Source organism: Nycticebus coucang, chromosome 10 (assembly GCF_027406575.1).
Source record: "Nycticebus coucang isolate mNycCou1 chromosome 10, mNycCou1.pri, whole genome shotgun sequence".
NCBI classification, from domain to species: Eukaryota; Metazoa; Chordata; class Mammalia; order Primates; family Lorisidae; genus Nycticebus; species Nycticebus coucang.
Genome location: NC_069789.1, coordinates 65000636 through 65015987, shown reverse-complemented (window position 1 = coordinate 65015987; position 15352 = coordinate 65000636). Strand labels below are relative to the sequence as shown.

General features: G+C 32.7%; 1 protein-coding gene across 2 annotated transcripts in view; it reads right to left on the bottom strand.

The window, feature by feature from the left end:
- DENND1B (DENN domain containing 1B) overlaps positions 1 to 15352 on the bottom strand; it is a 287318-nt gene that overhangs the window by 83240 nt on the left and 188726 nt on the right. For both annotated transcript variants that reach the window (XM_053606348.1, XM_053606349.1), the window contains one exon: positions 5387 to 5512. In XM_053606348.1, coding sequence (XP_053462323.1) covers positions 5387 to 5512 — 126 coding nt within the window. The remainder of the gene's footprint in view (positions 1 to 5386; positions 5513 to 15352) is intronic.

The window sequence follows — 15352 nt, the reverse complement described above, 5'->3', positions numbered from 1 at the left end:
ACGGTACTTTCAACTTGGACTTTAAAAACTCTAATGAGTGACAGTTACAAATGTCTTAAAAGGGAAGTGTTAAGACAAAGATTCAGTGAAGGCTCTTAAATTAAGGATGCCAATCCCGTGTTTAAATCGCTTATGCTTAATCACTAAATATATTACTTGCTGATAATATTCTAAAGAAAAATAATTCAAAAAAATATCTGAAGGACAACTTTTCCACCTTGTTAAACTTGGCCCAGATTACTAATCTTTATTTTAAAAGTAATTTACTTTTTATCCATTAGCAAGCCACAAGACAGCCCTGAAAAGCTTGAGTAATTGAAACAAATGGCAGCACCTAAATATTCAAAGGAATAAACCTGAGTGTTACCTCAATGCTCTCAGACAGGATAATCAAGTACGTCTCTGAATTTTCTAAGCAATATTTTAACTCAAACAAATATTTCTTTAGCACTAGCTGTTTAGCTTTTATTTTTAATAGCTTGTAAACCCAAGTGATACAAAGACCCTTTAGTAGTTACTTAATGCAATCATTTAAAAGTATTATCAGGACAAAGTTTTCCTTTCTTTGAGATCAAAGAAAGGGGCTTTTTTCTTGGTTATACTAATGGTATTTGCTTTACCAAATCTACTACTTCTAAAATTTCATTTTTAGTAATTACTAACATATATAGCATTTACTGTATCCCAACCTAACCAGTATCATTACCTTTATTATTATTATTATTTTTTTTTTTTTTTTACAAATGAGAAAACTAAAGCAGTAAGGGCTTAATTTGCCCAAAGTCAAACAACTGGTCCAGGCAATCTCATCCCATAGTCTTGTCATTTTTCTTCAGTACATTAAGCACATTAGTTTTATCTCACATTTCTGAATTCCTAAAATGTAGCTAATTTTCTGCTGGCTAAAATTGGGGGGAAAAGGGCAAAACATCCATTACTTTATTTAAATCTCTTTCCAAACACTTTAGAAGCTTTTTTTCCCCTTGGGTAATTAAGAGCAGGTATAATTTATTTGTCAATCATGTCATTATATCATTTAGAGAGTGTAAATCAGGCAATGTAAAAAAAGTAAACATATTTAAAGTTGCTACTCGGACATTCTAAGTACTTTATAAAATAATTTACTCTCATGCTCTATTTAACATATGTATTTAGTATTTACACAGGAAGGTGCAAGCCATCCTGGGGAACCTCCATCCAGCTTGCTCCCCAGTACTAGGTCTTCCTCCTTATAGTTTTCAAGATTTGGGCCTTGTGGTTACTCAGAAGGGACCTTCCCTCCAACCCCCTTCATTAAGACTATTCACAGCCAAACTTGCTTTCCTCTCTATGGGCTTCCTCAGCTTTCACCTAAAAGCACCCTCATCAAAGTGATCTTTCTAACACAAAATGCTGAGTATTTCACTTTTCTGATAAATAATTCTAAACAGTGCGCATTAACTATAATAAGATAAATTGAAAACTCTCCAGATTGACACAGAAAGACCACTGGTTCTGCCAACTCCTGCAGAAATGAATCTTAACCTGGTTTGATCCTTTTCTTTTTTAAGAACATGGTAAAAGATATGGATGCTCTCCCCAGGAAAACACAAATATTCAATTGCTATCTTTCAGTTTTCTTTTGTTTCTCATAGATTTAAAAGAATAATTCTCTTTTATCATTTCTGGCATCATTTTCTTTACTGTTGCCATAGAATAAATGACCACTTCAGCTTACATCACTATAAGCTCCTGGAAGGCATAGGATTAATTTAATATTATTTTTCAGTCTAGAACCCTCAAAGTCTATTATAGCAGTGCTAAACATTTATTTATTAATGTATAAATTACATCCATTATGAATCTTAACAAACAGATTAAGATATAATATTAATAAATATCAATGCAAGACATTTCATTATTTCAATACAATGAAATGTCTTTCATTGATTTCTACATTAGGTGGTTTGCTATGGATATGAAAAAAAATTAGACAAATCAAAACCTTTCCTTAAAGTTTCCAGTCCCTCCATTTGGTATACTGAGATAATGAAGGAAAGAAAAGAATTAGATTAGAAAGGAGAGGATGATGCTGTTTGAGCAGTGGTAATTACAGGAAGTAAATAAAACCATTACTGGAAATTTTACACGGCATGAATATCAAATCATCTCCCCTATTTATATACCCACTATACTCCCCGTTCCCTTTGGGAAAATCCCTAAGACTTTGTAGTCAATGCAGTCTTTCCATAAGTGAATAGTGAATGCCTTACCTGTATCTTCATTTCAAAGAAATGTACTTTCAGGAAATTTACATTAAGGAGTGTTGAGTATAACAGAGGCAAGACAGAACAGAATCATGCCTCAAGGTAGCAAGGGAAAGACTGCGGGAAAAACAGATTCAAATCCAAGCCTCAATATTCACTTCCTGGGCAACTCGGTGAGGTTACTTAAATTCTACGAATATCATTTTCCTCACCTTTAAAATAAACAGATATTTCAAAGGTCTGTAAAGATTAAATAAAGAAGTTTATCTAAAGTGCCTTTCAATGCCTGGCATCCAATAAGTGCTCAATGATCAGTTATTGTTTTAATAGTGAATAAAAATTATGAATATCAGTATAAATAATGAGACAGGTAGTATATGAAAAGGGGAAAAGAAATGTGTTAAAAGTGTAATTAATTCATAGAAAGAAAAGATCAGGGCAGCGCCTACGGCTCAGTGAGTAGGGCGCTGGTCCCATTTGCCAAGAGTGGCGAGTTCAAACCCAGCCCCGGCCAAACTGCAACAAAAAAAAAAAAAAAAGAAAAGAAAGAAAAGATCAGTACAAAGTAAGCTTCAAGGATCAGAAAAGAACTAGATGGGTGTTAAAAGCCAGAAAGAATAAAAGGGCTGCTAGGAAAAAAGAATATTATAAATATATTTGGTTTGGAATCCTGAGAAGCTTGAGACATTTGGAGTCTCAGACAGAATTCTCTTCAATGAGGTCAAAGTTTACGAGAAAAGCCAAGGAAGACAAACTGTTTGCCTGGAATGTAGTTAGGGCCCTGAATGCCAGGGATGGCCCCTGGAACTCTGGTCAGTCATAGGGCTAACCACAGGTTTAATTTTCTCAAATATAAGGGAAATAATGGCTCCTTTTTTAGGTATATAAACAATCACAAAACTTTAAAGAGTAACGTCTAGTAAAAGAATTCAGGTCCACTAAAGCTATTTATTGATGGCAATTTTTCCCTTTCTAATTATAATAACTAAAGAATATAATATTATATTTTTAAAAAGAGACAAAACAATGAAATAATTGTAATTTCAGCATTTAGTCCTTTTTTCTACATCAATGAAAAAATAGAGACAAAGGCCTTTCACATAAGCCAAAAAAAGTTCTAAAACCACAAATACATATACTTTTAATAAACTACAATACAGGGTAATTTCCAAAGATTACAGATGAAAAAAATGTATTTTATATGAAGAAACAAATCATTTTTGTGAAAATAAATAGAAAAAAATCATCTAAATGCCTTCAGTATACATTAAAAAGGAAGCTTTCATTCAAAGATTCAGCCAAAAGATATATATAAGCATACAAAGTGAAAATACTATCCTCAGCCCCTAGAACTAGTTGTAGAAACAAAAAAGAAAACATCAAATATAAAAAGAAAAATGTAGATAAATAAGTATATAAATTTACAATAAGTTATAATCAATAAACAGGAAAGATACTTTATGAGAAAATTATATATTTTTCACAATACTGGGAATCTGGATTTCAAGAAGTTTTTTTTTTTTAAGTTAGTCATTGAAATCTTCTACCCCATTTACTCGATGAAAGGCAAAGAGGTAGGAAATAAAATCATAAACCCTATAGTAGTAACGCTAAAAGATGAGATATTTTAATAATTTCACCCAGTAACTGACACATTGATAATTTTATATCATTTAAGTAAATTTCTGTTTAATTGTTCCTTTCTTCAAATTTGAAGTCTTTCACAGTTTTTAAAGGAAAATGAAAACAAAAAAATAGTTTATAAAGATGAATAAGTATCTAAATATGTCAAAATTCATGGAAATAATACTTTTCATCTTTCCCTCCTGTACTGACAACTTGAAATCAATCCTTATTTTTAAAATCCAACTTAACCAAAAATCACTAATTTTGTTCTCAAACTAATTTTTATGTTTTAATTGATACTGAATAGTTTGAATATGAACATGATCTCTGGCTTCTAGTCATTTAAAGAATGAGACCCTTGCAACTATCAATATTTTAAGACTTCCCTCCCATGTGAGATATGTATACCATGTACAGTATTATGAATTCTATAATGCTTTAAAAATACACTCATAGTTCAAAACAACTCACATGTCAACTAGACAATAGCACTTATCTAGAAACAGCAGCTCATTTCATGTATGCATTCAAGAATTCCTTCTAATAAATCAATAATCCTTCAGAGATGTAAGAATTACTGAGTGAAAATCACTAATTCAGAAATCAGTTTAGAAAGGATATAACCCATTCACGTTTGTTTAATGTTTCAAAATTTACAATAGGGTTTACACACCAACCCTGAAAGATAGGGAAAGTGAAAGAATACTTATACCTTATTTTACAAATAAAAAATCGAAGTTTAGCAAGACAAAGGAAGTGAGTGGATCCAGGTTCCACTGCTTAGTAAAAGAATTCCAGTTAGACAGCAGTTCTTCTTACTACGAATTCAATGTTTTTATCTCTTAGAACTTATTTACCTGGTCATGGAAGAATAAATAGCGTAATACTTTTTATAAAAGCAGCCTAATATATGTTAACCCACAGTTCATAGAGAGAAACAAACACATTCTAACTTACACTTTTCAGACTACTAAAAAACTTGGCTGTAATTCTACACAATAACCATTTTAACTTTATTACAACCAAAAAACAGAAAAAAAGGAAAAATGACTGACATATGCTTAATAGATAAGCCTACTTAGAAAAGTGTTATGAATTAGAATGACAACAAATTTCTAAATATTGTGAAAAGTTCAAGGTGTAATTTTTTTACTTTCATTTTGTACTTGTCATTTCGAAATTCACTGATCTAATAAATCCAATTGTCCAGTGAATTTCTTAATGACTTTCAGATTGAGAAAGTGTTTTTGAATACATTAACACTATTCATTAGTTAAGGGATAAATATTCCACTTCTAGAAAATTAATAAAAGGACATGCAAAAGAATGTGAGAAATAATAACTAAAGATTATTAAAAGAACTAAAAGCAAAAGTCAAGAAACTAGAGATGAATAAGTTCTTTAAAGCATATTGTTTTGGATTTTAAAAGACCACCATGATACTTTTTTAAGGTTTGGTATTAAAATGATGTCACAAAAAAAAAATTAAAATAGTGATGAAATAAAAAGCTTACAGGTTTGTATCTCAGTGCATCTCTGTAGGATCCAAACAAAGCAGCCTGTGCCCTCAGAAAGGCCCTAGCTACTCCATCACCGGTAGCCGTAGACTGCTTCTTCAGTTTATTTTTCAAGGCTGAGACCTGCATGACAGAGAGGAACAGTTAAATTAACACCTCAGAAATTGGTACAGCAAGGTACGAACCCAATCAGCAGGCAAACCACAGTGTCTGCAGGTCAGCCAAAAATTCATCCTCCTCCCTGATAGCTTATCTTTTTAACTGCAGAGAGCACCTGCTGGTCTGTTAATTGAAACGAAAGCAGGAGAGGATAGTAAAGTGCTAATGCAAATTGGTTTATGCTCTCTCTTTTTTTTTTTTCTCTCAAGGCTTCTTGACATAAATAAGCTTTAATTATTTTACAGTAAACTGCTTGTGAGCCACTTTTCTGCAGATTTTTAGCAATTACAACATGTGTCTGCTTGTTTTGAGATGAAGCTGGCTGGTGTCATTCATTTTTGCTACGTGAGGTTATTTGTTATGGGTCCTTTAGGATCACTTACCATTTAATTTTATTTTTGGAAGCCGCATTTGCATATGTAATTTTCCAGCCATTTGTTGAATAGTTTTTGTCATTATTAGATAAAAAGGAAGGAGAGGAGATAAAGTTATTGAGATCATACAATGAATGGAGAATTGTATGCAAATGTTATACACTGTCTCATTTAATTTTCACATTTTTAAAAAAACATTCATATTTCCATTTATGAATGAAAAAAACAGTGCACAAAGATGTGAATTAATTTGCCCTTACTATGTAGCTAACAAGTGACAAGGCTGTTATTTAAAGTCAGTTCTGTCCATTTTTTTCCACTGCCACATGCTGGGTTTGAGTTCAGTGTCATTGCCTCCTGAACTAGTAATCAGATTAAAATACTAATGTTTTCAAATCAAAGAAAAACGTATCTAGGAATTTACATAATTTTAAAAGATCCTAAATTTGTTATTATGCTTCATACATTTTCTATCTTTTAATTTCAAATGCTATGTCTTTTAGAGAATGCATATTATTTAGGAATAGCCCTTAGATTTTTAAGTGAGATCATACTCTTGATGCAAACTCTTTTTTTAAAGGGGAAAGAGATATAAAATGTTCCTACACATTCAATTTACTTCATCAATTCCTTTCAAACAACTATAGTCTGTACATTTAAAAGATACTGATTCTCATACATGTATTCATTCCTCATCAATGCTTAAAATGAAAACATGTAAAGTTGAGTAATAATTCTTTATCTAAAGAAAAAGAAAGTGATGAAACAATTTGGGATGGATTCCTCCCTTAACTGAGCTTATTCTTATCCTTATGAAACTATCATATAACAAGATAATGTGATTTTTCCATATATATGCAAGAAGGAATAATTTTATTTCTTTATGCAAGTAATCCTGACTACTTCTGTAGATGATGATTGTAATTGAAGAGTCAACCTAATTAACAACTAAACTTTAAATAATGCTAATGAGAAATGAACACAGCATCAGAGGAAAGACCAGCTCTACAGGTGATAAACCTTCACAGTAGTGACATTTTCCAGTGTAAAGTCACAGTTACTGTGATCTGATCAAAGAAACAGACCCCCATTGGGTCCAATTATAACCATAGTTTTGAAAAAATTATTGAGTTATGATGTTCATAATCTATGCAGAAAGGCCTTTGCAGTGTAGGTCTTCTCCCCATAGCTGTGATCTTTTCAATTTATATCCAAGCTCCATAGATTCAGATAAAAGTTTAGAGCCTAATTCATTTAGCCCACAAAGTGTATAAACCAGGATTCATTTAAGAGGGAGTTTTTATTATTGAAATAAATGAACAATTTTTTAGGTAATCCACATATTCAAACAATAATAAATAAAAACCCTTCTGAACGAATGCCTTTTATTCTGAAATTTGTAATTTTTTTTAAGTTTCAAATGACTTTAAAAAGAACTAATGGAAATGAATATCAATCAAAATGCACATATTTAATTACAGCCCCTCAAAAGGATTACGATTGCAAAGAATATGATTCTAGTCTTCTAAAGCATTATATATAGGGAAGGATTTGATTTTTAAAAAAATTAAAATTTTTTAAAAATTAAAAAATAATAAAAAAGATCATGGCTTATATCTTCTCAAAAGAAAATTCCTCAAAGGGTATTTTTCATAAAACACGAAATTGAGACAATTCGGTTCTGCATTAATCAAGGACATAGTAATCTCAAGACCATCAGAGCACACATGCTCACAGAGGATGGAGAAGGGAGAAACGTCAAACCACTCTTAGCCTTTATTACACTAAGTCCCTCACTATATAACTGTTGCTTGACTATACAGGACTGTTCGTCACACTGCCACCAGCCCTTCCTAAACAAATCATAAATACACAGCCTTCACTTCCAAAATTAGTCAGTCAATGATAACTCCTGAGCTCCCTACGAATGTGTGGAAATAGGAAAAGGGAAATACTTGTTCTACATTACAACTATGCTGGGCGATAACAGAGCCTTAGCCATAGAAGTATTTAAAATGTAACTCATTAAAATTAAAGTTCGTTCTAAGTGTAAAACATTGTGTTTAAAATACTTAGTATAAAAAAAAAACACAGTAATTATTGCAACCATTCCATTTTCAAGCAATAATATTTTGAATATAGGGTTAAATAAAATACATCACTAAAATTAATCTCACCTATTTCTTCAACTATTTAACATGGCTATTAGAAAATTACATAGCACCTCCCATTATTTTGGGGTTTTTGGACAATGCTATTCTCCATGACTATACAATCTAATTTCATACAGATATATGAAGCTAAAAATTGCCTTAAAAGAAATATATGTAGTTACATTTTTCATTTGCCTCTTTCTACACTATTTCAACTTCTATAAACTACTTAAAAAGAGTTTTCCCTTGACCAACTCCAGAGAGCTTGGACTGTCAGAAGATCTCAGATAGCTAAGTCTTTTGATATACGCAACTGAATGCTCAAAAACAGTTGTACACTATTCAGGTTTAGATATAAGGATATTAATCTAATATCAAATGATTGTGTCAGCCTTACTGTTCTCCTGGCCTTTACCTTACTAGAGTAAATTATCACCAGTTACCATTGCCCTTTGCAGTGCTAATTAGCTTTTAGCAGTTTTTATCTATAAAAGGATGTTATCTCTTCTACACTTTTTCAATGCTTGGCCAGGGAAATAGCATTTTATGCTTTAATTTCCAACTTCTAAGTTTAGTTAGAAAATAAATGCACATCTTCCCATGAAATCCTAAGGCTTATACTCACATGTAACTCTTAATTCAGAAAAGCATTTGGAACCTTAGTCATATGGCTATTGTTACACAATCTTATTAATATGAAAAATGTACCAATTATTTATTTTCGTTTTTTGTTTTTAAGAAAGTTAGACTCAACCTTCAATGGCTAAAGGTTACTTTAGAAATGACATTTTATTGTTTTTAGATGGTATTCACTTTGTAAATTATTTTTAGACTTAGGCATTAAGCTGGACCTCCCCCGCAAAAAAAAAAAAAATGTTAACAGTGAAAATAAAATTCAGAAATAAATATCATTTCATTGTTCTTATCAAATGTTTAAATTCCTTACACATAATGAGAATTCTGAGCTCTAAGAGGCTATCCAGGGGAGGAATTATAACCTGGATTTTAGAAAGGTATTCACTACGCCTGAGAATGTTAACACTAATTCTCTACTTTCATCCTTATAGCTATAAAGTGCCTAAGAATAAAAGCAGGAAATTACATGAGTAAACACAGCAAACAGGGATGAGTTAAAAGAACGAAGCCCTGTGCTGAGTAATGAACTAATTATGCCGCCCAAGAGCAGGTCAGGAAGGAAGAACACAGAAGGGGCTAAGCTTTGCGGAGAAGGGATCGGTTTTTCCCTTACTTGACTTCTAGATGCATCTTTGCAGTGAAAATAAATTAGCTGCTAGACCTAGACATTTTAATTTTACTTTTTGAAATCACAAACATCAGGATAAAGGAGAGAAGACAAAAATACGTGTTTCAAAATAACATTTAGATAACCTACACAATCTAAAACACTCCTGTGATGTTTTTAAATATCTTTTTACAAAACTAAACTGTTCTCTAGAAATGGCAAACAGAAAAGTTAAAGTGTTAAGCAATCATATTCTTTAAAACGAAGTTATAAACTTAAAGCTATTCATTCTCCCATGAAACGCGTGAAAGGTTATCGTATGAATTAGATATCAAATCCCTACATTTCTTTAGGGAAACGTTCAGTTTTTTAAGAGACAAAATTAATAATTCTGTCTTATAATAGTAGTTTTTAACAAACCTCTATTTGAGGATTAAACAATAACTTTTATTATATGCACAACTGCTCTTGCCTCCATCTCATCCTCAATGCCATACCAGCATCACATTCATTCACTCAGATGCTGACAAGAAATGCTGTAGGTCCTCCTCAGCACTTCACCCTTTCTTATTCTGCATCTCCAATGCATCACAAAGCCCTGTTTGTTCTAAAGATTTCAAATTCGTCCACTTTTCTCTAAATCCCCATCACTACCAGACTGAAGCAACCATCATCTTTCACCTTGACCACTATGGATGATTTCCTAACTGACGTCCCTGCTTCATTTCTTTTATACCCAGCAATTTTCAGAACCCAAAATAAATTTTTTGAATTCCAAATGGATCACATTATTCCTCAGCCTAAAATCTTCAATGAACTTCCAAGGAGACCTGAGGTCTTCAACAAGAACTATAGGTCTTTTATGATCACCTCTGCCCCCTCTAGCGCCTCATTTTGCATAATTCTCTCTTTTGTTCATCTCACAGGTCAGGCTCTGCTACACTGTTCTTTCTAGTTCTTGAATCTGCAACTTCTTCCCCATAGCAGGGCCTTTCTACATGTTACACCTCCCTTTCTTCCCTCTTCTCTGTGCTTGGCTTACTCATACTCATTGTTCGTTGCATATCTGCAGAAAGATGTGCCTGGCACATTGAGCTTGGACCACAAAAGTCTGCTTTGAATTTGTAAACTGGTAAGAAAGGCATCTCAGCTTGGCTAAAATTATTTTCACTTCAGCTTACTTGTAGCAGCAGAGATGGCTGTCAGACCACTAACATCTACTCTTCCTTTCATTGGTAATGGAAATCTTAAGTTTGGACTTGTACATGGTTAACCAGGCTGGGTTAGCCCAGCTGTATCCCGACCTCCCTTGTGACTAGGTATGGCTATATGGCTGGGCTCAGGCAAATGCAATGTGAGCTGAGCACTGTGATACATTCTTCAGGCTGTGCTCCTAAGAGGGGTATATGAGCACCCTTTTCTGGATTACCCCTTTCTTCTAGGGTAAGGTAGACAACGAGTACAGGACAGCTACCATTTTCTTTTGTCACCCCAGTTAGAGCCCCATGGCCTCAGTCTTGCTATAGCAACCTCAAAATCCTAGGCTCAAGCAATCTTCGTCTCAGCCTCCCAAGTAGGTGGGACTACAGACACCCACCACGATGCCCAGCTACTTTTTCTATTTTTAACAGAGACAGGGTCTTGCTCTTATTCAATCTGGTCTTGAACTCCTGAACTCAGGTGATCCACCCGCTTTGGACTTCCACAGTACTCGGATTACAGGTGTTAGGACAGCTACCTAACCAAGAGATGGATGCTGTGTGTTGGCAATGGCAGAGCTGCCCCACAGCTGTGGACAACTTAGCTCTTAAGTTATGCAGTAGAGAAACAAATTTCTATCTTGATCTGAGAATGAGTATTCAGGTTTCTGTGTTATAGCAGCTTAGCCTGTCCCCAATTAATATACTGCTTAAAAAAGAAACATCAGTACAAAGGATACATGAGAGATATGAAACAAGAGAGGCCAAGCTCCTGACTGCTTCCATAGTTTCTCATACTGGTACACATGAAATCCAATCCTCAGTGCAACTGACACAGCATTAGGTTCCTGTCAGTCCACAATAAAAAATAAATCTCAAGATTACAACTTTACTATTATGCCGGGAAAGAGAACACTGGAGCTCCCAAGAGTTTATGTACATTACATAAAACGATTCCTTGCTGCATCACAGAAGCACGTATTTTTTGTTTTTCTGTATTTATTGAGTCTAGAACAGGTGCAGCCTACCTATCTCACCTGTAATCTAAATTAAATCCCCGTTATTCTTTCTCACTGCATCCTGTTCCTTCATAACATGTATCTAAACTTGTTTGTTAACACAATGAAAGCTGCATGAAATCAAGGTATATGTTTATTCACTATATACCCAGTTCTTAGCACAGTATGGGCATATAGTAGATGCTCAACAAACACTTGTCAAATGAATAAACTGACAACCTGTTCCAAGTACACTTTTACATTTATCCCTTTAGTTTACTCAATCAAAATATCTGTGGTGCAGTCCAGGGACAAATTCATCCAAAAGCTCACCAGGTTATTATGCTATCAGCAGGATTTGGGAATCACTGCTATGATGGTGCTCGCAGTATTACAAACAAGTTTCTTGAATATGTAAAAGTCAAGAATTCAGGGGTAGAAATAAATTGAAGATAATTTTAAAAGCAAAAATTAAAGTTTACCTTTTTTGAATATTAGCAGTGAACAGCGAGAGAAGAATGCTCTTAAGATAATACAGGGAATGGGAGGGGGACATTAAAAGAAAGACTAAGTAATTTAATTGGAAATGAAAGGCCATGAGAAACCCAAGGAACTTTAGGAGCACTCAAATCCCTGAAAGTAACAAACAATATATCAACTTCAGAATGGTAAAAGTATAGAGACGTAAAGGGAGGATTACCAAAGCCTGGATCATTACAGTGGGAAGGACAGATTCAAAAATCCTTTAAATGTTCAGAAGTGCAATTAATGTTTTGGGTTTTGCATTTATTTTTTGTTTTATTTTTGCATTTAAGGTTTATATATTTAAAACACTCATCAAGAAAACAGTGGAGAAAACTACAAAATCTGTCATAGTTTAGGAACCAGCAAAAAAAAAAAACCCAAATTGTAAGTTAATCGTTTCTGTGAAAATAACTATTTAAAAGAATGGTGAGTTTCCATAGATACTCATGAGAGTGTCCAGAAGCACAATGATTGCCATGTCAACATGGTCTCCTTTTCTAGAGACAGGAAATAAAAAGGTTGCATTCATAGTCAAAAAAGTATATTTTAAATATGCTTGTAGGTTTCTTATTTTCATTGTTATGGAAGTCAAATGAAAATATCCTTATAAAATATTCTAGGAGGCAACAGTAAAAACAGGGACCTTAAAAGCAAATTTCTATTACAAAACATAAAAGTGCAATTATATTTCTCTTCAATGATTATTTACTTACAAAGCACTATACTAGGGCTGTATGGCAGGGGCAATGTACAACCAGATGCCTCAATTCTAACAGTTGGAGATTAAAAGAGGAAGAGCATGACTATACTTCTTCAGGGACAAACCGAAAGCACTATCTGTCTCCCAAAGTCTACTCTAAATGAACTATTCCCCACATTACTCTAGAAGCCAAATGAAATTGCGTTATCTTTCCTGGCCACCCTAGAAACTTGTCAGGGACTTCACTTACCATTAAACATGATGAGATCATAGCAGAGCTGTGGCAAACCTGGAACTAATATTATATTCTCTGGGGCCTTTTTTATCTTTATAACATATATTATGACAATTTAACATGTTAAACCTTCATGTTAGGTTAGAGGAAATACTCAATGAATTAAACATATCTATTGACAATCTGTGGTTGCAGGAGCTTAATTTGTTTACTTTTTTTTTTTTGGAAAATGTAAAAATTCTAATCTAATTTTTAAATTCTAATTTAAAAATTCTTTGAAAAAGCTAATTATTTTCTAAGTTTATTCCCAAATTAATAAATTCATTTGAATGTAGATATTCAAAGATCTTAACATGAGAATTTTAGAGGTTTTCTTCAGTTCTTTATGCTTTTTGATAATTGAGAGCGTTTTGTGTCTTTCCTTGTCATATCACAATAAAACCACTAACGTAGTCTTTCATGTGATTCCTGAAACCTTCACTATAGCATGCATGGTATTTTAGATAACACCAATTTATAATAAGGCCTTTTCAACGTTGTAGTAATTAAATATGCTTCATACAAAATACAGCTATCCTAAAACACACATTGGTCTCCAGTAAATTGTACAATAACTGTTAAGTCCATTATATTTTCTATTCACCCTCATTATAGAAAATAGAAATTTATGTTCTAATAATATATACAAGATGTAAATAAAGTTTTAAAAACAGTGCAGGAAATTCCAGTTTATATCAAATGGATCATATTGACATTTCTTTAACAATATTAGAAGTCAAATAAGCCTCTCTATCAAATTTTAAGAGTTCTTCATTACACTGTGTGTCACATGGACATGAGAGGGACTATGTTCCAGTACTGCAGCATAGATCTGAGGACCAACCTCTATGAACTAAAGCTCTAGATACATCCTGAACCGCAGACCTTCTGTGTCTTGATTTTCACGTCTAAAATAAGGATAAGCATATTGACTTATTTCAGAGTATATATTTTTTACAATTAAACTTATTTAAAGACAGTAAAGCAATATAGGTTAAAATTTACTCGTTCACTGTAATAAATATTCTAATGTATGTAACTTCATCAAATGTCAATTCTAACCTGCTTACACCCATAGAACTTATTTTATAATATATTTAATATTCAGATGAAAATAAAATTTCTAAATTTTATTATAATTCTAATTATTACCTTAGTTTTCCAATAGGTGGGTTGTGCTATTTATTTCTGGAATAGTAATAAAATTACTATTATTTTATTACTAATAAAATTCTCCAAATTACTTTTTTAAAATGTTAATGATAATAAATATTAAAATGAGCAGTAATGCCTTAGAAATAAAGCATTTTAAATTATTACACAATTGAAACTAAATTTGTGTATATATTTAAAATGGGAAGTTTCCATAGTGTATTTTCATAAATTAATTTGAAGTCATTTGAGATTGCAAACGGTATGTTTAATTCAACCAGTCGTTTCTTCCCATACCTATAAAACAACACAATAAAACCAGACTTTCATTGGAACTGTTACTTATCCTTAGATTTACTTTTTTTATTTCAAAACACCCAAAATACAGATGTTTGGAGGTGTCTTTTTGGCATAGCCACTTAAAAAGTAAAGTCCTAATACCTTCATGGACAAAAACTACAAAAAGTATATTTTAGTGGATCTACTTCTTTTAAAAGTTATTCCATGTAATAATCATCAATATCATTAAAAATCATTCCCAATAAAATATTTGTATTTTTTTTTAATGATCCAAATCTACAGTGAAATGATGAAACAGAAAAACAAGTGTTCTTGTCAGAAGACAGGAAGAAAGTTTTTCCCCATCCCTTAAGGAAAACAAAGGATTCCTGAAAGCTTTGCCCTGATTTATTTTTCCAATTTTAAATACCTTAAGAGTAGCGGAACTGCTACTGGCATGGTAGTATTTCTAACAGTCAATAAATCTAAAATATTATGTGTGAATATTGGAATGAAGCCATTAGGAAGATTACAGCATGCAACACAGCAGAGGGTCCACAGGAAAAAAGAAGTAGTAATTCAGGACAACTGTGACCACTGACCTTTGAACAGCTAAGACCAGTGGTCAATCTGACACGATAATAGAGTGCACATGCACAGAAGTCATCCAGCCTGTACGTATACTTTAAATGTTTTGGCAAACGATTTTAAAAGGCCCCCACTTAAATCTCAGTTAACTGATTAAACAAACAATACCAATAGTAATATTTTACAGGTTCAGGTATATTTAATGCACAAAAAATTCAAAAAGATCATTTGTGATTTTAACACATCTCATTTAAAACATTTACAATTGTAAAAATATGCTATGATACCTCATCATATTTCCTCTAGGACTTAAAAGAGA